The sequence below is a fragment of the Rhincodon typus genome, chromosome 31 (assembly GCF_021869965.1).
Source record: "Rhincodon typus isolate 14 chromosome 31, sRhiTyp1.1, whole genome shotgun sequence".
In the NCBI taxonomy this organism is placed as follows: Eukaryota; Metazoa; Chordata; class Chondrichthyes; order Orectolobiformes; family Rhincodontidae; genus Rhincodon; species Rhincodon typus.
Window position 1 is genome coordinate 19,471,654 of NC_063362.1, and position 25,000 is coordinate 19,496,653.

A 25,000-nucleotide genomic window follows, 5' to 3' on the forward strand; every position below is an offset into this window, starting at 1 on the left:
AAAAGTCACCCCACAACTTATGCTCTAGTGGAAAAAAGTCCCAGCTTATCCAGCCTCTCTTCAAAACTCAAACCCTCCAGTCCCAGAAGCATCCTTATAAGTCTTTTCTGCACCCTCTCCAATTTAATAATATCTTTTCTATAGTAGGGCAACCAGAACTGTACACAGTACTCCAAATGTTGGGGAGGCCACTTTCTGTACAACTGCAACAGGACATTCCAAATCCTGAGCTCAATGATCTGAGCAATGAAGGGAAGCATACCAAACGCCTTCTTCACCATTCTGTCTACCTGTGATGCAAATTTCAATGAGTTATATACCTGAACCCCAAGGTCTCTATTCTACAACACTCCCCAGGCCCTACCATTAACGGTGTAAGTCTTGCCCTTGTTCGTTGTACCAAAATGCAAAACCTCAACGACAAAAAGTGGACCCAGTACTGATCCCTGTGGAACACTGCTGGTCACAGGCTGACAGTCCGAAAAACAACCCTCCACCACCACCACCCTCTCTTACTGTTAAGCCAATTTTGTATCCAACTGGCAAGCTCTCCTTGAATCCCATATGATCTAACGTTACTAACTAGTCTACTATGCGGGACCTTGTCAAAGGCCTTACGAAAATCCATGTAGACGATGTTTACTGCTCTGGCTTCATCTATTACCTCTTCAAAAAACTCAATCAAGTTTGAGAGACACAAGTTCCCATGCACAAAGCCATGCTGACTATCCCTAATCAGCCCTTGCCTTTTCAAATGCAAGTTAATCCGGTCTCTCAGAATCCCCAACAAGTTACCCACCATTGATGTCAGACTCATTGGCCGATAGGCTGCAAAGAGAAGCCTGGGAACTTTCTTAAATAAAGGCACAATATTAGCCACCCTCCAGCTTCGGATGATACAAGTATCTCTGCTAGGGGTCCCACAATTTCTTCCCTAACGTCCCAAAACAGCCCACAATACCATTGATCAGTTCCCAGAGATTTTATCCGGGTTTATGCCTTTTACAAAACTGTTCTACTTGATAAAAAGTGCTGTTAAAACAATACTTTTGCAACAGTATTATCATAACAAAAGAATCAAGTGCAAAGTATTTTGCATGTAATAAAAACCAAAAGAACTGCAGATGCTGTAAATCAGGGACAAAACAGGTTCTGAGGAAGGGTCACTGTACCCGAAACATTAACTCTTTTTCCCTGCAGATGCTGCCAGACCTGCTGAGCTTTTCCAGCAACTTTGTTTTTGTTGCCCAAGTGTAGCATGGCTGAACAGATAAAGCATCTAACTTCAGTGTTATTCAGAATGCAAGCAGCAAATTGCAGGTTCAATCCTGTTGCAAACATTAGGGCAGCACAGTGGTTAGTACTGGTGCTTCACAGCGCCAGGAAACCAGGTTTGAACCCAGCCAAGGGCAACTGTCTGCACGCAGTTTACACATTCAATGTCTGCATGGGTTCTCTCTGGGTGCTCAGTTTTCCTCCCATGGTCCAAAGATGCACAGGTTAGGTGGATTGGCCATGCTTAAAAATTGCCCAGTATGCAGGGATGTGTGGGTTAGCTATGGTTAAAAATCCCATGAGGGTTATGGAAATGGGGTGGGGGCTGGGTGGGATGCTCTTCGGACATGTGGTGCTGATTTGAATGGACCAAACGGCCTCTTTTGCACTGTATGGGATTCTATGTACACACGTACACTGTCTCAAATTCAGAGAGAAGCTGCTAAAAATCAAGATACTGTGTACATTTTATTTGCTACAACCATTTAGATTGACATTTGGTTTAAAAATCTCAATAACCTTGTTCATCTTTCACAAGACCTAGCTCTCAAAACGAAAATATGGCTTCAGCTGAAAATTCGTCACAACATTCTTTTATGTTACATCCTAACATTGCTGAATATTTAAAAGGAGCTACACTCCTACAGTTATGGACTAAAATTGGTTAAAAATGCCGAAGTAGATGAAATCTAACTCTCATTTCGATTTAATGCATGAATACATTTATGTTCAGTGTCTAGTTTACTTAAAATAGTATAGAATTGTACTAGAACCAATCCAAAGGCTGTTCACTCAATTCATTTCTGGGATAAAGGGAATGTCTTATGAGGAAAGGTTGGACGGGTCAGGACTGCATTCTTTGGAGTTTAGAGATGATCTTTTTACAATAATTCTAGGGGGACTTGACAGGCTCAATAACAAAACAATGCAGGAGAGGCTAGAACTAGGGGACAGAGTTTAAAATCATAGATCTCCCTGAAGATGAAGCCAAGTTTTTTTTTTTTTAAACTGTGGGTCATTAGGACATGGAATTCTCTGCCTTAGACAGAGAAGTGGGTCATATTTTGAAGGCAGAGTTAGATAAATTCTTGATTAGCCAGGGATTCAAAGATTATGAAAGTAGACAGCTAAGTGGAGATGAGGCCACAATTAGATCAGACAAGGTCCAAAGGACTGAGCGGGAAACATAGGGACAGGAATGTTATGGTCCCTCCAGTCTATTCCACATCCCACCCCCCCTGCCAAACTACTTTAAACTAGTTTGGGACTCCGAATAAGAGAGGGACCACAGAGAAGTCAGTAGAAAATACCTTAGCCATCAAGAGCAAGTTTATTATTCAGGATAGCCAGGGGCACAGTAAAAGGGAGGGAAGAGACTTCTGGTTTAAAGTTCATTTATTTCAACGCACGAGGCCTGACTGGTAAGGCAGGTAAACTCAGAGCATGGATTGGCTCTGGGGACTGGGATATTATACCCATAACAGAAACATGGCTGAGAGAAGGGCAGGACTGGCAGCTCAATGTTCCAGAATACATAAGCTACAGGTGTGACAGAGTACAAGTAAGAAAGGAGGGAGAGTTGCCCTTTTGATAAGGGAGGACATAGCAACAATTCTTAGAGAAGATATTCTTAAGGGGTCATCAAATGAGACCATACGGTTAGAACTTAGAAACAAGAGGAGGGATGGTAACTCTATTGGGACTATGTTATAGACTGCCAAATAGCCAGTGGGTACTAGAGGAGCAGATGTGTAGGGAGATTGCAGATACCTGTAGGAATAATAGAGTTATATTGGTTGGAGATTTTAGTTTCCCCTGTAACGACTAGGCCACCCAGAGTATAAAATACCCGGTCAGGGTGGAATTTGTCAAATGTGTCCAAGAATGTTTCCGACATCAGTATCTAGAGGGCCCTGCTCGTGAGGGTGCAACACTGGACCTCCTCTTAGGTATTGAGGTTGGGCAAGTGACTGCAGTGTCAGTTGGACAGCACTTTGGGTCCAGTGACCATAACTCAGTTATGGAAAAAGATAGGATAGGTCCACAGGTTAAGGTGCTAAACCGAAGCAGGGCCAATTTTGGGGCCATTACGCAGAATGTAGCAGAGGTCGATCGGGCGAATCTGTTTGAAGGAAAAAGGAACGACTGGCAAATGGGAAGCTTTTAAAAGTATGATATCAAGAGTCCAGGAACAGTATGTCCCTGTTAGGGAGGGAAAAGCTGGCAGGTTTAGGGATCCCTGGCTGACGAGGTATATTGAGGCTCTGGTCAGGAAAAAGACGACATATACTGGGTTTAAGCGAATCCCTAGATGACTATAAAAAGTGTAGGAGCACACTTAAGAGGAAAATCAGAAGAGCAAAAAGAGGGCATGAGTTTGATCTGGCAGATAAGGTTAAAGATAATCCTAAGAGGTTTTATAGCTATATTAAGAGTAAGAGGGTGGCTACAAAGTGAATAGGACCCATTAAAGATCAGCATGGCTGTCTACATGTAGAGCCACAGGAGATGGGGAAGATTTTTAATTAATATTGCTCCTCCATGTTTACTGAGGAGAGAATCATGTTTGCCATGTTTCCTTAGCATCCACGTAGGAATGTTTTGGACCACATACATGTTACCAGAGGAGTGGTGTTTACACCCTTAAAGTATATTAAAGTGGATAAATCCCCTGGGCCTGATCGAGTCCATCCTCGAACATTGTGGGAGGCTAGGGAAGAAACTGCAGAGGCCCTTTCAGAGATTTTTGCTTCATCTTTAGCCACTGCTGAAGTTCTGGAAGACTGGAACGTGGCTAATGTTGTTCCACTGTTTAAGAATGGTAGCAAAGACAAGCCAGGGAACTACGAGCCAGTGAGCCTGACATTAGCAGTAGGCAAGTTGTTGCGGAGGATACTGAGGGACAGGATCAACCGACATTTGGACAGTCAAGGTCTGAATAGGGATAGTCAGCATGGATTTGTGTATGGGAAGTCATGTCTGATAAGTCTTTTACAGTTTTTTGAAGAGGTAATCAAGAGGATGGATGAGGGTAGGGCAGTGGATGTTGTCTGTATGGACTTTAAGACCTTTGACATGCTCCCACACGACAGGCTAGTCATGAAAGTTAGGTCGCATGGGATCCAGGGAAAGGTAGCTAATTGGATTCAAAATTGGCTCAATGGTAGGAAGCAGAGGGTGATGATTGAAGGTTGTTTCTCAGACTGGAGGCCTGTGGCTAGTGGTGTACCACAGGAATTGGTGCTGGGACCTTTGTTATTTGTGATTTACATAAATGATCTGGATGTGAATGTACAAGGCATGATTAGTAAGTCTGCAGATGATACAAAATTAGGAGATATCGTTGATAACAAAGAAGGTTATCAAAACTTAGAGGGATCTTGATGGGGAAGTGGGCTGAGGGTTGGCAAATGCAATTCAATACAGATAATTGTGATATGTTGCATTTTAGAAAGTCAGACCAAGGCAGGACTTATACAGTAAATGGTAAGGTCCTGAGCAGTGCTGTGGAACAGAGGGACCTAGAAGTATAAACACATAGTTCGTTGAAAGCAGCGTCACAGGTGGGCAGGGTGGTGAAGAAGGCATTTAGCATGCTGACCTTCATCAGTCGAGGAATTGAGTATAGGAGTTGGGATGTTATGTTACAGTTGTACAAGTTGTTGGTGAGGCTGCACTTGGAGTACTGCGCACAATTTTGGTCACCCTGTTTATAGGAAAGACATTGTTAAACTAGAAAGTGTGCAAAGACTTGAGGATGTTGCCAGGATTAGTAAGCCTGAGTTATAGGGAGAGGTTGGCCAGGATCGGACTTTATTCCTTGAAACATAGGAGAATGTGGGGTGACCTTATTGGGGTGTATAAAATCATGAGGGGCATAGATAGGACAAATGCATATAGTGTTTTTCCAGGGATGGGGAATTGAAAACTAGAGGGCATAGATTTAAGGTGAGAGGTGACTTATTTAAGAAGGACCCGAGGGGCAACTTCTTCACGCAGACAGTGGTGCATATGTGGAATGGGCTGTCGGAGAAAGTGGCTGAGGCAAGTACAATAGCAACATTTAAAAAACATTTGGATAGGTACATGGATAAAAAGGGGTTAGAGAAATATGGACTAAATGTGGGCAATTGGAACTAGCTGAATGGGCACTATGGTCAACATGGATCAGTTTGGGCCAAAGGGCCTGCTTCCATGCTGTATTACACTGACTCTCTCTGACACTGCCATAAGCTTTTATGTTACTATATAGGTACTGCTCACTTAAACAATGCTAAGATTTCAATTATCCTTTTAATTATCAATATTAATGACTATTTTCATCTGCAATATTTCAAAACCATTTAACAAACGAACACAAGGAATAAGTACTTAAACAGTACGTTCTGCAATTTGTCAGTATCAATAGACAATAAATGTTAAGTGTGACTTGGAGCTGATGCAATCCTGTTATTCCAGCCAAAATAGCTCAGTTAGGACAGCATTAAATTGAAGATCTACAGGTCCGTGGCTCAATCCTGGGTAGCAAAATAAGCATAATCCTTCTATTTCAGTATTCATTGGGCCCTCTTGTGGCACAGTGGTAGTGCCCCTACCCCTGCACTAGAGGCCCAGGTTCAAGTCCCACCTACTCCAGAGGTGAGCGATAGCAACTCTGAACAGGTTTAGAAAAAAAGTATTTTTAATCAAAGAAAGACAACAATTTGCAATTCAAGGGTGTTTCTTAAACAGGGATACCTCTCAAAAGAACAAAATGAATGTTAAACATGAAGCTTAAAAATTAAAAACTGCGCATAACGAACTGAACGATAATTGAAGGAAAAAAAAGTGTTTTAGGTATTTTTCCTAAAAGCAGACAGTTTGGAGAGGGTGGGAGTATATGGCTGAATGAGGTGCCACTCAGTCAAATAACAAGGCTAAATTCAGCAAGAAACTACATTGGAGGAGTGCAGAAAGCATACAAGAATTTGAAAATCTGGCAAAATATGAGTCAACTCCCTACAGCACATGAACCACTGGAATTTAGAGCAGCTGAACGATGGCAAGGCAAGTGAGGACATGACTTGCAAATTTTAAAATAATTTTATGGCTGTGAAGGGGTGTGGAAAGGGTGTGGGGTAGAAGTCAGAATTTAAAATAAAAAACTTTGGCCGTGGAACGAGTTACAGCCTTAAAACAGAAGCAGAAACTAAAAATGTCATCTCCTGTTTTGACAGCATTAAGCAAGAGAAAGTTTGTACTATTTCTTTCAATCACTATCTTCAACCTGACGTTTTATGAATATTAAAAGAAAGTGTTAGTGTGTTTTTTATGACAAAAAAAATCATTGAATGATACAGCACAGAAGGAAACCAGTTGGCCCCTCTCACCTGTACTAACTCTTTGAAAGAGCTAATCACACATTCTTGCTGTTTCATCCAAAGCCCTGCTAAACATTTCGCCTTCAAGTTAGTAGGTGGCTCAGATCCCGAAACTGCCTTCCTGCGGTCTGTTCAATTTTGAAATAACTTATTTTTTTGGTTCTTCCCCATCTCAGTACTCCTGAATTGACATGGGCACAAACTCTGTCACAACTCACTGGGGTGATGCACTGGAAATCAAGCCCCACTATTCCCAAGTCATCACAAAAGAGAGTTACTTCACCCACAAACTCAAAGTTTAAAGAAAACAAGTCAGGTTTCTGTATTTAACAAGAAAATAACTGTTCTACACAGAATAAATAGTCTTCAACCAATGGTAATTAGGAAATAGGAATAGCTACAATTCAAACTTAATCCCTTCACAAACAAAGACAGAGAAAACATGGATATTAAGTTGGGAAGAAGAAAAATTAAGGAAGCAGTTCAATAAGACCAGTCCAGACCACGAGATTTGATGAGTTGCTTCCCCCACCTCCTCTTTTCAATTCCTTTTAGTTCTTTGATGTTGATACAAGGCTATCTGCACAATGATATTCTCTTGGGGATGAGACTTTCTAATACCTCCACACAAGAAATTTTATGATGCTTTCTCTTCACAGACTTGATTGGCTTCTGAATTGGTAGTCGAGGTTTGCATGGGGTACTGCTGCAGAAAACCAATCAGAACAGCACTGTCAAGTAGTTTTCCTCTCAGTTCAGAACCCGTTGGCTTCAAAGCACCTGTTTCAGCTCTCTGTTCTGGTAAATGCAACTCCATTCACAATTTTTCCAGTAAACATGATCTTTAAAAACTGCAAGACACCTCTTTGCAAAGTCTCTTTGGTTTAAGGCAGTATATTCCTTTTTCTGCCCATAGTCTAAAGACAAGGGAAATTTAAAAAACGTGGTCTTTACAACTGCAAATTTCTCTCCAGTCGTTTGGAGATTTTCTATAACTTTGCACCAAGTTAGCAGCACACCTTCATGAATTCTTGGTCCCAACTGCACAGTACATCATATATACCCCACTTATTGCACTCACGACGACAATTTTTAAAATTTTGATTCTTTCCCACCTGGAACTATCTTTTACACCACGGTTCATTCTGCCCATCCTCCATTTAGATTTCATCCTTACCTTCTGACAGCAAATACATTGTACATGGAGTAGGACCAGTGCTTGCAGGAAATCCAATTCTAATTCCTTCACTGATTGGGTCTTTCAAGAGCAACATTTGTTGCCCATCTTTAGTTGTTAGGCCACTTCAGAAAGCACGAGTGAACAATATTGACACGGGTCTAGAGTTGCATGCAGGCTAGACCAGGTAAAGATCACATATTTCCTTCCCTAAAGGACATTGTTGCAAAAAGACATACAATGGTTGCCATTACTGAGACTACCCCTTTTTTGTGAATTTCCAAATATATTAATTGCCACACTCAGATTTTAACTTATTTAGCTTGGGCCCCTGAATTTCTGGTCCAGTGACATTTCCATAAATTCACCATCTCCTCTCCTCCAGGTGCGGCTCTATGCTGCAGAAAACTACCCAGCCTTTTACTTGCTCCTATCTTTTCACGTCAGTCTGTAATTTGCACTCTAATCTCAATAATTTTAAGCAAAAGTGACCTTAAGCAGAGACAATTCCTGCAGAAATGCTAATCCACAAACTTCAGACTGGCACACTGCCATTCCTACAAGGCATGTGTTTTTGAAAGGAGACAATGAATAAAGCTGCAGATAAAGAGATTGTTATAACTGAAATCGGATTAAGTTGTGCCAATTTGTAATGATGATTCAAAACACTAAGACCGCTGATATAAACGGGCAGTAAAAGGATACAGCTTGTTTGTAATTGTTGGGGAATGGTAGAAAGTGTTGGAAAGTTTACCAGGCTGTTAATCAATGTCGACAATGAGTCTCCGAGTGGGATTTGAAGTCAGTGATTCTGGTTCAGACACAGGAATGCTTCCCAACATGCCACAACACTTCCAGGGGTAAGATTATTCCTTCAGAATGAACATACATTTAAAAAAAAAAGGCGCAAGTGTTCAAGATAAGGGCAGCAGTCTGGAAGGAAGTGATTTCCTTGCACTGGTTTGCAGAATACATCTGCCTGAATGTACAAGGTGCTGGGCTCTTTGCAGCTGCCAAGCTGACAGAAAATCAAATTTAGAAGCACCAGTTCCAACAACAATAGATAGCATTTTTAAAGTTACAATGCATCCCAAGATGCTCCATAGAAAGTGCAAGGAAATGAAAATTGATACCAAGTTGTACAAAAAGAAATTGGGAATGGACAACCCACTCATTTTTTATATAATTTGATCAGTCTAGGGAGAATAACAGACAGCAAGAGCCTCAAAAAAAAAAACCCAAACTAATCAAACTGCTTAAAATCGCAAAAATGAAAGTCCAACAGGTTGGCTTACTGCAGGTTTCTCGAAGTTTAACATTGCAATCACCCCATGTTCTCAAATGCCAAGCAGAGTATTACTGTGAAGCAGACTCAATTAGTTATATCTTCAGTGCAACAGCATCCTCCTAACTTCCAACCTCCATAAACTTCAATTAATCAATTACCTGCTGCCTTTCTGATCCTACACAAAAGGTCCACTCCTTCACTGATACACATCTTGCTTGTTCAACACCTTAAATTTTCACCTTCATAGTTCTTCATGGCTTCACTCTTCTCCATCTACCTGCCAAACAACCTTATACCAGATTACTCATTCCTGTGATTCCGGACTCCACACCTTCATCTGTTCCACGCACCTGTAGTGGCCATGCCCTCTCTAAAATCTTCCTGCCTCTTTTAAACTTATGTTCACTTCTACCAAGAAATATTTTGTAACAGCCTCAAAACATTTTCTTCCTTGGCTCAATGTCCAGTTTTCAAATAAGTCTTTGTTTCTCTATCTTAGCATTAAAAAGTAACTTAATTGTATAGTCCATTTCCAGCTGCTTCAACCAATGTTTCACAATGTTCAGCACCAGTTGGAACTGCTCAGATAATGGGCCTGGTTGCAGGAAGATACAGATAACCTTCAAGCTTTGGTAGATAAGTGGCGAGTAACATGCATGACACACAAGTGCCAAGCAACGGCAAGCATGTTTCTCGCCCTGCTTGACCTTCAATGGCATTACTATTGTTGAACCGTCCACCTCCAACGTTTTGGGAGCCAGCATTGACTAAAACCTAACTCACCCAATTGTATTAATTCTGTAGATATAAGAACAGGTCAGATCTGGGAATTATTTGCTGAGTAACTCACCTCTCAACTCCCCAGAGTCTATCCACCATCTGCAAGGCACAAGTCAAGAGTGTGTTAAATCCCTCCCAATTGCCTGAATGAGTGCAGCTCCAACAATCAAGGTGGTTAACACACCTAGGATAAAAAGTAGCCTATCACCTCATTCACTGAGCACTCTGGCTTGAGGGAGTGGGGAAGAGGGAGGAGTGTATGAAAGGGTTTACAAAAACTTTGTGCCTAGGCAACTGAAGGTGCAACTACCAATCACAGAGCACTTAAAATTGAGAATGATGACACCATAATTATAAGTGCACACATTTCCAAGGGCGTGGGGTTAGAGGTGAACAAAAGCCATTGTGGAATTTAAAAAAACAAATACGAGAACCGTGCATTCAAGAATAATAAGTGTCACATTCTCGAGTGACTTTCCTAATCTTGGTTCAAGAATCAGTGCCAAACATAAATACCAGCCACACACAGTTACTAAAAAAAAACTTATCCTGGTTTTAGAAATTATCTACCAACTAGGGTAGGATTAAGCACTGCCACTGGATTTTCTGAATTACTGTCATTTTAAAAGTTTTGGGCCCAGCCCCAACCTGCAGACACTATTCCACCTGCGACTTCACCTTCAAAGAAGTATGAACCTGCACTCCAAGGTCTCTTTGTTCAGCAACAACTCCCCAGGACCTTACCATTGACTGTATAAATCCGGTCCTGTCTCCAATCCGAGAAAGAAAATGCTGTCGACAATACTCACTTTTCAAAAATGGCAATGAGCTTCTTTCGATTTCTGACGGGCTCGGAGTCCGCCTCAAACTCATCCATCTCCTTGCCCAGGAAGACCTCCTGGTGGAAATCCTTGTTCAGGACACCCCCCTTCTCCAGTTTAAGCCCGCTCAGGTGGTTCGGGGGCTGGATCTCGTTGTCGTCCAGCTTGGCGCCCGGCTTCTCCCGCTTGACGGCCGAGTTATTGGTGGGCCGAGCGTAGACATCGACCATCAGAAAGATACAGAAGCCGCTCAGGTAAAGGCTGGCGACGCCGCACAGCACCGACTTCCCCGAAGCCATGGTCAGAGCAACCAGGCCCGAAAACCCAAAACCCTCCCCGCGCTGGTCCACCGACTGCGTCAGCCTCGGGTGCCTGTCACATTCCCCTCCTCACCTTCCCCTACAGCCGGGAAGTGATATCTTCCTGTCACCCGCCGGGGTGGAGGAGAAGGGGCTACCGTGAGAGATTGTTACGACGCTCTCTACAGCCAGAAATCACAATCCACCTCACTCACGGCGCCGGGGCATCAAACCTGCAGTCCGCCGCCCGGCTCCAGCCCAAGAAGGAGGAAGCACTGGTCCCGAACAACAACGCCCTCTCCGACTCCCCCTACCCTGGAGGATTGACTTTACACGCTTGCATCTATGCCACACTTTGGTTGGAGGAGGAGGTTGCACCAACAAGAGCTCGCTTTATTCATTGCCCTCATAGTGCTAAAACCCTCCAAGTATTTTAACTCATTCATTCGTGGGATGGGGAATGTCGCTGGCTAGGGCATCGTAGAGTGATTAGACTCAAAATGTTATCTTTGCTTTCTCTCTACAGATACTGCCAGACCGGTTGAGTTTTTTTCCAGCAATTTCTGTTTTTGTTTCAGATCTCCGGATTCCCCATTTTTTTTTGCATTATTTTAGAGCAACATTATATTGCCTATCCCTTCACTCCTGGACAAAGTGGTGGCCAGCAGTGTTCTTTAGAAACTCTGAGGGTTGTAAGGACACACTCATCGCTGTTAGTGACTTCCAGAATTTTAACACAACACAGGGTAAGAATGACCATATAGTTCCCATGTCTGACTGGTGTGTGGCTTGGAATCCTGCGGGGTTGGTGCTCCCATTGCTCGTGGGATTCCTCAATTTGTTATGGTTCCAGATGGTATGCCCCAAATTGTTGAGCGTCTGGGTGAGGTGAGATGAACTAGCTCCCTTTATTCACCTGCATCCACTTTCCCATTGTTTAGTAATAACAAGGTCAATTTAAAAATGGATGCATTTCCTGGTGAATACCCTTCTCTCAGACCCAAATGAACTCATGCTTCAAAAGGAGCAAATTAAACTAGGCTTTCTTGAGTCAACAAAGAGCAAATTTATTAATTACCAAATACAAAAACAATTAGTAAAGCAACACACATGCATACAGATTAGAAATAAGGGCTAATCCCAAAATGATAAAAGTTTAAAAAGAATCATTTTGGAAAGGCAAATCAGGGCAGGACTTATACACTTAATGGTAAGGTCCTGGGGAGTTTTGCTGAACAAAGAGTGCAGCTTCATAGTTCCTTGAAAGTGGAGTCACAGGTAGATAGGATAGTGAAGAAGGTGTTTGGTATGCTTGCCTTTTTTGGTCAGTGTATTGAGTATAGAAGTTGTGAGGTCATGTTGCGGCTATACAGGACATTGGCTAGGCCATTTTTTGGAATACTGTGTGCAATTTCTGGTCTCCCTGCTATAGCAAGGATGTTGTGAAACTAGAAAGGGTTCAGAAAGATTTACAAGGATGTTGCTAGGGTTGGATGGTTTGAGCTATATGGAGAGGCTGAATAGGCTGGGATTATTTTCCCTGGAGGGTCAGAGGCTGATGGGTGATCTTATAGAAGTTTATAAAATCACGAGGGGCATAGATAAGGTAAATAGCCAAGGTCTTTTCCCCAGGGTGGGGGAGTCCGAAACTAGAGGGCATAGGTATAAGGTGAGAGGGGAAAGATTCAAAAGGGACCCAAGGGGCAACATTTTTACACCGAGGGTGGTGCATGTACAAAACGAGCTGCCAGAGGAAGTGGTGGAGGCTGGTACAATTACAACATTTAAAAGGCAACTGGGTAGCTATATGAAAAGGAAAGGTTTAGAGGGATATTGGCAAAATACTGGAAAATGGGACGAGATTTATTTAGGATCTGGTCAGCATGGATGAATTGGACCAGAGTCTGTTTCTGTGCTGTACATCTCTATCACTCTTAAGGGGAATCAGATTCTGAGTTGTTGACAGAATTGAATAAGATGGCACTGGAGTAGAGCTCCTGAGCAGGAGCTCGTTGCTCCGATCACCTTTCTTTCTTTTCCTCTCATTTTTTTTCTCTATATCTTTGCTTACCTCTAGTCCTGAGCTCTGTCAGCATTAGTGGCAGTGAGAGCCCACTGCGGACCCTGAGCGGGCCAGGTAAGCAGACCTCGATGGGCACCAGGTGGACATTGATTGGGCCCAGCATGGAGGACAGTGGGCCCAGTGTTGACCCTGAATGAGTCCTTACCTTTCCAGGGCAAGCACAGGACCTGGCATCCGAATTGGTGGTGGTTACATCACCAGAGGCTACGTCAGTGAGGTAGGCCCAGGGGTGAGAGATTGCACCCGAGGATCAGCAACTTTGTCGCTGGTTGGGTCTCTGGTGCTGGCAGCCATGAAGCAGCAGCAGAAGGGCATCACAGCGTCATTGAAGTAGGCCCAGCAGCAAGAGAGGTGACTCCGACGTTGTTTGGTCTGGCACTTTAATCCTTATTCTTAATTTATTCAAAATGGTGACAAATGAAAGCTTTTCACTGTCATGTTGAATAAATGTAACTGTATTAGCTCAGTCCTTTTTTTTTAAAAGAGAGAGATTGAAGGGATACACATGTTTAAGGGCATAACAATTTTCCCAGCTCGTAAGGGAGGGTCATGGTCCACTCCTGGACCCCACTAGCAGATATAAGGCACTGGAGTCAACATCTGTAAAAACAGTAGATGCTTAGATCACTTCAGGGTTGACACTCCACCTAACCTGATGAGGCAGCTATGACACACCAAAATGACTAATATTAACCTATTAGATTTGCTGTTGTAATGTATTTTTCTTCCAGATCAAAAACCTGATAATTGGAGGCACTGGAATTACATTGTTCTCTCCTTTTACTACCTCTCTTTTACCTAAATTACAACATCACTTAAATGTCCTGAATTGTATTGTGATTGCAATGCGATGTCTTGATGATGGGCTTTTTGCCTTCAGCCTTCTTTACATGATATGGCAATGTTTATGTTATCCCTCATAACATAAGACTAGATAGGGGTAATGTGTTATTGAAACAATCACTCAGATGTTTGTTACAGCTGACAATACAGATATTGCATTCATGGGCACATCCATATCTGGGCAAACATCAAGTTATTTGGTTACAAAAAGCTGTATGCTTTCATTGGCATGTCATGCTTCAAGTGGCCTGTTTTAAGATGGAGTCTGTGATATGAAGTGTCAGCTGACCCCAAACATCTAATAATAAATTCTGACTGTACATGCTCTCCTCTCATTTTTTAAATATGCACATAAGAACATAAGAAATAGGAGCAGGAGTAGGCCATATCTCTCCAAACATTTCTTATTCATGTACTTAAAGTAACTGTGAAGAAATCTAGAAGTAAATCTAGAAATAAGCCTGCAATCTCAGGAGCAGTGCAAGATCCATGCTACTCAATCTGCCATCCAGCAGAGCAGATTAAACTGAACATTGAAATTAGAATTATGTCATTTTCAATATTGATCTCCTGGAAGCACAGAATTTTGTGGAAGTTGTTTTCACACCCAAGCAGATTGATGATTTGTTCCATAATGCAGATAAATGGACAGTAATTCAAACCTTGGAAATGTCCATTATTTGTATCAATACCATCACTAGTGGGATTATACTTGTACTGTATGTTTAAAAATCTTTGAATTGGTATTATAACAGATGGTTTAGTTTATTCTGTTTTATGCTCATTTCTTTTGCTAACAAACTTCTTTTCATTGTTAAAGTAAAATCTGCAGCAATGTGTGCCTATGTTCAGCCAGGGACCACTTCATGAAAACAAAAACAAATCACAGCATGATCCATCAAGCCAGGGTTCGGTCAGAGATATGACTTGTTCACTTGTAACATCAACTGGTATCATAGCATCAATCTCTCGTTGATTGTACAGGATAGATGGAGAAGTTCTATTTCTCTAAACCAATACAGGAGAAAATTTGTGGAGGGGATAAGTCATTGATAACCAAATAAAACTGATGGGGAACAGAAGTGAATTTATTTGGGCATCTCACCTGCATTGTCACTATGGGATACATTTTAATAACTGCATGCCATAAAATGACATTTTAATATCAAGAAGGCAATCCAAATAAATTAGGATTGCAACCAGATCATAGTTTGCAGACTCCTTACCTAGTAGCTATTTTCCCATAATCAATCCAGCGAAGCGTGGCAAAGTTAGGTGATTCTGCGCAAGTGAATCCATGGTTGAAACCAGCATGACAGCCAAAGGGAAAAGTGATCACAAACTCTCCAGCCTCCCGTGTTTTAATATATGTAGCTTCTGGTACACCCACGTCTGCCACACTGCAAGTCCAATTGACAATTTAGATTGGTTATGTGTAATTCCTTGCACATTCAGGATTATCCAACAAATGTTGTCCAATTGCAGATTCAACTCAAAGGTAACAGCCATTCACTCATTATTGTTCAGAGTACTGCCCTGAGAAATTAAAGTCAATTCGTATGGTTCAAAATTTAAATAAAGCCCGGCAGTTAACTGTTAATCAGCATTAATAGATGCATTCTTTATGTTAACACTTCTAGCCCCAGAGTCCACGTTCCAAACAATCAACATTCTCCTCACATACAGAATAAATATTGCTTTTCCTTTGAATTGGTATTCTTGCAAGTCATCTCTGGTGTAAGACAAAAAGCGGATACCAAAATGTGTATTCTTCTCAGCAAGACTATAAATCAGTAGAAGCAGGCCCGAGTAAGGACAAGTGCAATCATGTTTGCCTTTGTTGTATTTTTCAGTATGCATTTCCTCCTTCAAACTGTGGAGGGTCAATAGGACTACCAAAGTAATTTATCTTCCAGACTCTGATTGCTACAGGTGGAAGCAAGAGTGTTTGAAGAGAGTTGGAAACAGTCTCTTGGTTCAACATATTAGGAATATTTTGAGAAAATTATTTATTTTCATTGGAGTAAAGTTTAAAACAAAAATTTGTAACCTTTCACCAATGAGAAACACTTTCCTTTACAAGGCCAACTCTTGCAGGTCTGACCACCCAACATGCCTGTATTCATTCCATATACATAAACTGAAGCTTCATTGACGGAAAACATTGAATCAGACTAATGTAGACATTTTTAGATGGATTTAGTCAGGCTTGAGTCACCAGTAGAGCCTTGAAAACCACACCAATTTTACAGCAAAATGTGATTGAAAAAAACCTAACACACTGACCTGCCCTCACTTGCAAGGATTCAGATTAAGAGTGGAGCCTTGTTAATTTGGGGCTTTAGAGATGATAGGTTAATCAAGAAAGGGACATATGGGAAGCACAGGTTTGTGCATTTACTTTGTTGGGAATTAAAAAAGGCTGTGTGCAGCATTTATGGAAGAAAACATCAAGCTGGATAAGAGTGTCTTCCACTATTGGGTGATCCACTTGGCCTCTGCCTCTCTCGTTGGTTAATTTCTGATGATGTACGCTATAATACAAACAATTCAAACAACTGAATTGTTAGTTCAGTAATTCAAGTTCTTGCTTTTGTTGAATTTGTTTGTGCTTTTGGTACACCTACCATGTTCAGGGAGGACTCCTCCCCTTGCTGTCTTCTTAATTAACCCGTGTATGTTGGAAGGAATACTGAATGAGTGCAATTGGCTGTAAGTAGGAAATCTGGCCAGATCACATTTTATATTAAAAAAGTGCTGCTAGGACTTCATAGAATCATAGCACTCCCAAGTGCGGAAGAAGGCCTTTCAGCCTATTGCGTCTGCACCAACCTCCGAAGAGTATCTCACCCAGACTCAGCCCCACTGTATCCCATACCTCCACATTCACCATGAATAACTCACCTAGCCTCCACAGCATGGGCAATTGCATCTCCCTAACCTGCACATCTTTGGACAGTGCGAAGAAACCGGAGCACCTGGAAGAAAGCCATGCAGAAACAGGGAGAATGCACAAGCTCCGCACAGACTGTCGCCCGAGAAGTGGATTCGAACCTGGTCCCTGACAGGGAGCAGTGCTAACCACTGTGCTCCCTTAAAGAGGATGCAACTTTTGAAATCCAAGTAGTGAATGTTTTCTGGTCAAATAAATAGCTGGCATGATAAATTTGGGCAGAAATTGTTTAATTTGATGGTGATCTCTTAGAAGTTGCTATTGCAGGAGGAAGGAAAGTGGTCCTGAAGGTAATGTCCTCTGTTAGCAGTATGGTGACAACTGCTCGATTAAGTTAATACAGTTTCCCCACATTTCTGTTGAGGCCTATCATGAATCACAAATCATTGTTGTAAACTACAATCCCCTCAGGAAGGTTTCATTTAAACTCACCTATAAGATATCTTATTCTGAAATATCTGTAAACAGCATCTAGGAACACAAGAATTGGGTGCAAGTCTCTGGCCTGCTTCCCCCATTTAATTAGACCTAGTTTCCCTCATTCATGACCTATACCTTCAAATTCTTAAGCATCACAAAAATCTACCCCTTTCATCCTTAAAGGCTCAAATTAGCCCAGCATGTGCAATTCTTCAGGAAGGGAGGAATAGAAGTGAGAAAAAGTGTTTGGATTTTCTACTTTTTTCTATTAAAAACACATCCAAATAAGGAACATACAATTAACACAAATGGATTTACGTACTCTGTTTTAGTTTATTGAGCATAACTTGTACAGTAATTAAATAATATCCTCTTGTCACAGCTTTTACATAAATGATTCCAACATTTTTAAAAGACCATTTTAAAATAAATACACTATGATTTTGTTTTATTGGATCATTAAAGTCATTGCATAACATTTCAAATTGAATCAATAGCCTCTGAGGAATATGTTTCAAAGGTAATTGGTCCTCTACCATTGTCCCACTGAAATCTGACCTCTAGCAATAAGAACTTAAATAGCAGAATTAAGCTTTAGGTTTAAACCTGCTCTACCATTCAACATGATCATGACTGATCTGACCTTGGCCTCAACTCCATTCTCCTGCTTGCCAATACCTCATAACACTCGACTCATCTATAGTTCCAAAACTGTGAGAGACAGATTTTTGAATATGTTCAATGACTCATGCTTCACTGGTCTCTGGGGCACAGAATTTCAAAGCTTCATGACCCTGAGAGAAAAATTGCTTTTCTCATTTGTCTTAAAAAGAGCAAGTTTAGTATAGGACGAATGAAGGACTTTAAACAGCAGATATGTACATGTTCCAGTTTGCTGCATTGGAGAAGTTACCTGGGTTCTGGCTACTCATGGGAAGAGTGTTGACCAAATGCTGAACTATAGGTGCATCAACAATAGTGATGGGTGATAGGGACATGGGGAGAATAACCAGCACTGATTGGATTGGGGTTGAGGTACCCAGAGGGAAATAAGTTAAAAATGGGATGAGAGAGAACTAATAGTTAGTTGGAAAGATATTGCAGAAAAGGAAGGCAAAATTATATTTTGGATCAGATCATAACTTACATTTGCAACATCTCAATATGAAATGTCACATTCAAATCCAAGGTAATTAATCTTTAACATTTGCACATTTCCAATTTAGTTTGTTCTATATGGAGATTTTAAATTTGCAATTTCCCATGTTTAGGAGCTGTATTAGATCCTTGCAAAGTCAAATAATTAAATTTGTGTGAGACGCTTCAGTGATTTAAATAAATGCATCGAATTGATAATGCAAAAGGACATTTAAAAATGCATAGTATTTCTTTCTCTAAAATGCTGAGGTCTACATATTTGTATCGAGTATTAGCCTTCAAAATTCTTTTACTACATTGACCTAAATTCAAATGCAATATTGTAACTCTACAACTCAAGTCATTTTGAAAGCTTCCAACAATATCATAAAGGGAAAATAAAGCTTGAAATACTGGTGAATGTTTCAGCAGCTTGGTGGCAAGCAGGATGTAAAGACAGATGAAAATGAAAAGCATTATTGACTGGATCAATTTCATATAAAAGATCTGTAAGAAGTCAGTTTACAAATTTATGCTCACGATGCACAACTTCATTTGATGAGAGCTGAGCACGCAGAGGGAACAGCACAGTCTGTCCAACAATTATTTGAAAATGACAAGGCTCTCTCAGAAAATGAACAATCCTCAGAGTTATCTTGGTGGTAGAGGTATGCATCTGTGGAGGTGGTGAATAGTTTTGATAGGGAATGTCCCATTGAGTGTCACCCAGACGCATGACAGAATAGTGATGCCCAGAATAAGGAAGGTACATTATTCATGGCAGAGCTTACATTTCACAGATGGTTAATTCTCAGAACTGAATGAAGGAAAACTGTTTAATTACTAATTTTACATGTCATTCTAAATGGATGGCTTGTTGAGCATTATTACCAGTATTAGGCTTTATTGCCAGAATGATATGCCAGTTTCATTGAACACGAACAAATACCAGTTATTACTCCTTGAAAGCATTGTCCAGTAAGAGGAAATGTCAACATAGCAGCACAGTTAATTACACAACACTCTTTAGAGAACTACAAAGTACAAATCCATTAACTGGGTCAACACTTGGTAAAGGTATGACTCATTCAGTACATATACAGTTTAACATCTTCAACACAAGACAGGACATACGAGAATTCAGCCCAGATTTACATTATCTCTTCAAACTGGGCAAATACAGTAGCACATTTGGAACAAACGATAATCTTCCTAATCTATACACTCCTAGATCCATGTTCAAGCAAAATGTTTGAAGGGTTTGAAGACACAGTAATTAATTTGTTTCCATGTTATTTGTCCATTCTGATCCCAGTATAAAAGCTTTCTTCCTGGACTGGCCACTTGAATTGCAAGTTTCAATGAGTAGGAAAGAACATGGCTGGTCATGAGAAATTCCACAGAAATTTACTCAGCAGTTTTGGATTAAAAAACTACTCCCTAAAATGCCGTCGTCACCTGTTTCAACACGCACATCCCCAGTCTCAGCTCAGAACAATAAATATGCAGATCAGGTTCACAGTACACAAGGTATACATTTCCTGATATTTAGTCACTCAATGATATAAAACTTACCAGACCCTGCTTGTGTGATGAAATTCTTCATTTGTAATTATCTGCTGCACAAGACTTAGACTCTAACTACAACAGTTGAGGGCCTAATTCTACTGTGAATGCAACATCTTGAGCAATGCTTTTGGACTAGACAAATACAACACATTGCCAGTGAAGTGGACTTGTGCACCAAATTCTAGCATCAATTAAAAACACACAAAAAAAAGCGAGCTCAGATTGCCTCTCCAAGATAAAATTCTTTTTTTAAAAAAATCTTAGCCTTTCGAGCAATAACAATGACATTTTCAAAAAGGAATAATTTTACTTCTACACAAAATCACACTGTTATAAAATTCATTGGTACTTCTCACCTGATGTCACCCTGAACTTTAACAAATCTATAGCTTTTCTCAATTTGGAAGTTTCTTAATTTCTTGTAAATACATTTCTGTGGGATATCAAAATGTTAAACATGAACACTTGAAATTACTTAATGTTTTACATTTACAACAGTGATTAGGAGGAAACATATCCTCAGGATGATTAAACACACTGGTTAAATATATGACACAACAGGATGGTTAAAGTATTTTCCTAACACTGTTCATCAATATTATTGACAATTTTTAAAGCTCCCTGAATTATTAACATGATGCAATTCAAACTACTTCGATGTTGGGTGTGAAAATTAGAACAATAAAGTTCTACATTAATGGGCTCTCACTGTAGATTCTCGTGTTCCTGGAGAACAGAGCAAGCTCAATGTAATCTCATTTTCATATAAAGCTGAACTGTCAAAACCATATTTTTCCCCAAAGCTGTGCTGTACTTTAAAGATGAAATGACTCTACAACTGGTTAAAGACTAAAACACAGAAATACCAAAAGTCAATCACGCAACATCAAGACTGCAGGCATGAGTGGACAACCTCCATGCAAATTTAGTTGGGCAAGTTACAAAAGATCCTGCATTACAATGAATACAAAAACATAGTTAATTATTTTAAAACTATTAACAAGGCAGCAAAAAGTTGGGGAGAGAAAAACTTTGTCGACATTCTCAAGGTTTGGATTTGCAACTTTTACCTCAGCAAATGTTTCTTCCTGCTGCCTGGCCACGTGAGAGAGAATTTTAACTAGAGTCAATTCAACTTGAGCAAGCGGTGATGAAAATGTGGCTCAGAGCCACTTTAAAAGGCTTTTATCTAAGTAAGTAAATTTAAACACACACTTATGCATGACACATACACAGATATATATGTATACACACAAATATAATTAAATTATGTTTATTATAACGGGATTACACAATCCCAAATCTTCAGACTTTTGTGCAATTAGACACAATGCACCGTAAAATCTACGTAACTACCTGTGAACACTGCTCAGCTTGGTGTACTGAGTTCAGATTTGTAATACTAGGTGTTTGTTCTTTGACATTGGCTTTGCACAGGGAAACAATGATGAGGGTGACCACAACTTTAAATGTCTCAAAAGACAGACAAACAGGAATTGAACCTATGGCACTACAGTGAACTAACCTGTACTCTGATCAAGAACCACAGCAACTTTGTGCTTTTTGGAGAAAAACACTGAAGGTACAAGTTATAATCTCTTGAATTTGCAGATTCATTACTCAGTAAAGACCTGCTCAGAATCAGAAATCCTGGAAATAAGTGCCATGTCAATGCTGGAGCTCCTTTCAGGAGAAACATCCTGCATTAACACCTACACTACCGCTTTCCAATTCCCAATGTAGATCTCACCATCTCTTCCTATCTGGTGCCAGATTGCAATGTCAGGGTATGCCGTCCTTTCGCTGACAGCACTGGGATGGTGGGACGTACCAATCATAAATATAAGATAATCTTGCTTTAATTTCTTCCTTACACAGTTTCCCTTCTCTTTGGAGAGTCTGATGCTTTTCCAGCATATCCTCAATGCTCTGCTTGTGTGTCACAATATACTTGTTATTGCACCCACGTGACTTGTACTCTGTATCAAACCGTGGGTCATGCAGGCGTTTGACATCTACAGGTGCCAGCCAGGCCCCCAAAGAGACATCCTCACTCTGCCACACCTTCAAATAATCAATGTTAATTCGAATATAGTGCACCAAGTCAGCAGACAGAACATATCCACCACCTAGAGCATAGGGCAAATAATAATCGCATAGAACCCAAGTGCTCTCCTTCCATTTGCCTGCAGACTTAACCCTTCCACGTCCAGAAAAAAATCCCCAGTAGAGTTTCTTTGGATCTTTTGCCTTCAATTCTTCTTTAATGATGTCTAACCTGGCAAAAGTGTCATCATCTGCTTTCAGCACAAACTTATAGTCAATGTTTTGGTCTATCCAAGCATACATATGAAGGATTTTATTGGTAAGGTTTTCATAGGAGTCCTTCAAATCTGGGAGTAGCAGAAGATCATGGTGTCGAGCGTTCTCCTGCTCCAAGTTTTGAACTTCTTCTGCCGGAAGCCCGCTGGTGCCAATGGCAAAGTAAGGGAGGATTTCCGGGTCCCTGTTAGCCAGCCACGTACTCCTGATAATGCTTCGCCTCTCTGTGTACTTGGGACCAGTGGTGATCAGCAAAACAAGAAAAGCAGAGAGGCCTTTTGTTCTGCTGTGGTTCTGACTGTCACTCCGTCTCTCAATCCCACGAGGTAAACTGGGTGATTTCAAAGTCTCTGAGGTGCATTTAGCCAGGTAAAGCAGCATCAGTGCAAACAAGGATAGGGTTGCAACCCCAAGGGCTGTTTTGTGGCGACAGACAAGTCGAACTAGATTCATTGTGTAATTGCTTGAATCTCTGGAGTGCTTTCAGCTGGAGGACAAGAGGAGGACATGAGTTAACAGTGCAACAAGATGCAGAGAAACAAAAACAGAAAACTGCAGATGCTAGAAACCTGAAATAAAAACAGAAAAAGCTGGATAAACCAGCAAGGTCTGACAAAGAGTCACTGGATTCAAAACATTAACTCTGTTTTACGCTCTACAGTTGCTGTCATACCTGCTGAGTTTCTCCAGCACAGTTTTTGCTTTACAACAAAAAGCAGGACTGTTCCATACTCATACCAGCCTGACTCCTTGCAACAAACTTTTACATCAAAGTACTTACATAATAACACACAGCTTCTATTTGTTACTCTGAAATGAATTACTTAATCTTCCTGATTTTGTGACGGCTGTTTGCTTTGATTAACCTCTTTTATAAAAGAAGATTGAGATAATGTTCGAAGAAAATTAGAGATAACCAGAAGTAAGTTTGTGAAGATGAAGAGTGTGTTAACAAGAAAACTCAAGTTTGTAACAACGTAAACCTCAAAATTTAATGTTTTAGCGAAGATCTGTAGTTCATCTGACAAGGATGAAATGACGGTCTCCTTTGACATTACAGCACAATCACCTCTATCGACAAGACACTAGCAAAGGAGACACTGGCTGCATTACTAGACAATCCAAAAACACAGACCATCAGCAAGGACAATATGCTGAAATTACTAAACCTATGCTTTACCACTCACTTTGTCTTCAATGGCCAGGTACATGAACAAATTAATGGGACTTCCATGGGTTCACCCATCTTGGGTCTTATAGCAGAAGCAGTTATGCAAAGACTTGAACGCACAGCCCTCCCCCACATCCAGCCTAAACTATGGGTCAGGTACGTGGACGATACTTTTGTGATCATTAAACAAGCAAAGTTAGAAGAAACACACCACCTTATTAACTGCATATTCACCAGGATCAAGTTCACCAGGGAAGAGGAGAACAACAATCAACTCCCGTTTCTAGACGTAATGGTGGAACGAATGAACAAGTGAATTCCTTACCAGCGTGTACAGAAAGACTACACACACAGACCAAATCCTGAATTACAACAGGAACCACCCCAGCATCCACAAACAGAGCTGTGTCAAGACTCTGTTTAAACGAATGACAACACACTGCAACACCCTGGGAGCTATGCAAAAATGAAGAGGAACACCTATACAAAGTCTACGCAAATAATGGGTATCCTAACAGCTTCATCCACCAATGCCTGGCAAATAAACACCAAGACGACACTGTATGCCCCAACACACTGGCCACCCTACCCTATATTAGAAACATATTGGAACTGACTACAAGACTCCTACAACTTCTTGGAATAATGATAGCACACAAACCAATAGCCACACTCTCAGAGACGAAAGACCCCATATCCACAATGAGCAGGACAAATGCGATATACAAAATACCATGCAGCAACTGTGAGAAGCAATACATAGGACAGACAGGCAGGAAACTCGCCACCAAGATACACCAACTCACAGCAGAACGGCACGACCAATTCGCCCTCATTTCCATTCACTCCAACAAAGGATCAGTTTAACTGGAACAACATAACAGTACTAGGGCAAGCAAAACAAAGACAAGTACAAGAATTCCTGGAAGCCCGGTTTTCAACCACTGGTGCCATAAACAAACATGTTGAAATAGACCCATCAACATGCTGTGGAGCAAAACCAAAACAGAACTACCCCCCATGACAGGCCGGACCATATAAATTCAGAACGGAATCGAACGACAGCACTGAAGATGTCACCTAGAAGGGGACGAAACTTTTGCATGAAAACCAGTCAGCTCAGTGTACCAACCAATAACTTAAAACCTCAAATGCTACATTAATCCACTTTCCTGTTTACCTCAGAGACTGGGATAATAAAGAAAGCAGTATGAAAGGAAACAGAGTCTTATGAATTGTGAATGCTAAGGTGTATGCTAAAAATTACATACGTAAGCATATGACAAATGCTTTAAATTGCACGAGCAGAAAGGACTCAAGTGAAATTCAGAAAAAAAGTGTCAGTATTTCAACCATTTGACCCAAGGTGAAATGCTGCAGAGATCTCCCCTACAGGCCAAAGTGGAGAGCAGCAGAAACAGGGTTGACCCTGTTGGAGACAAGCTACAGTGGAAATGGATGTGAAAGAGTAACATGACACAGAAGTGTGGCATGTCATGGCT

General features: G+C 40.9%; 2 protein-coding genes across 2 annotated transcripts in view; both read right to left on the bottom strand.

The window, feature by feature from the left end:
• The window catches only part of sdf4 (stromal cell derived factor 4), a 67,724-nt gene extending 56,372 nt beyond the window's left edge, over positions 1 to 11,352 (bottom strand). The window contains exons 1-2 of the mRNA XM_048614886.1: positions 10,690 to 11,352; positions 9,951 to 9,979 (exon numbers count right to left, since the gene is read on the bottom strand). Coding sequence (XP_048470843.1) covers positions 9,951 to 9,979; positions 10,690 to 11,000 — 340 coding nt within the window. The 5' untranslated portion in view covers positions 11,001 to 11,352. The remainder of the gene's footprint in view (positions 1 to 9,950; positions 9,980 to 10,689) is intronic.
• A 6,260-nt stretch (positions 11,353 to 17,612) lies between these two features.
• Positions 17,613 to 25,000, bottom strand: part of b3galt6 (UDP-Gal:betaGal beta 1,3-galactosyltransferase polypeptide 6) — a 14,557-nt gene continuing 7,169 nt past the window's right edge. Inside the window, exon 2 of the mRNA XM_020518466.2 lies at positions 17,613 to 22,814. Coding sequence (XP_020374055.1) covers positions 21,788 to 22,780 — 993 coding nt within the window. The 5' untranslated portion in view covers positions 22,781 to 22,814 and the 3' untranslated portion in view covers positions 17,613 to 21,787. The remainder of the gene's footprint in view (positions 22,815 to 25,000) is intronic.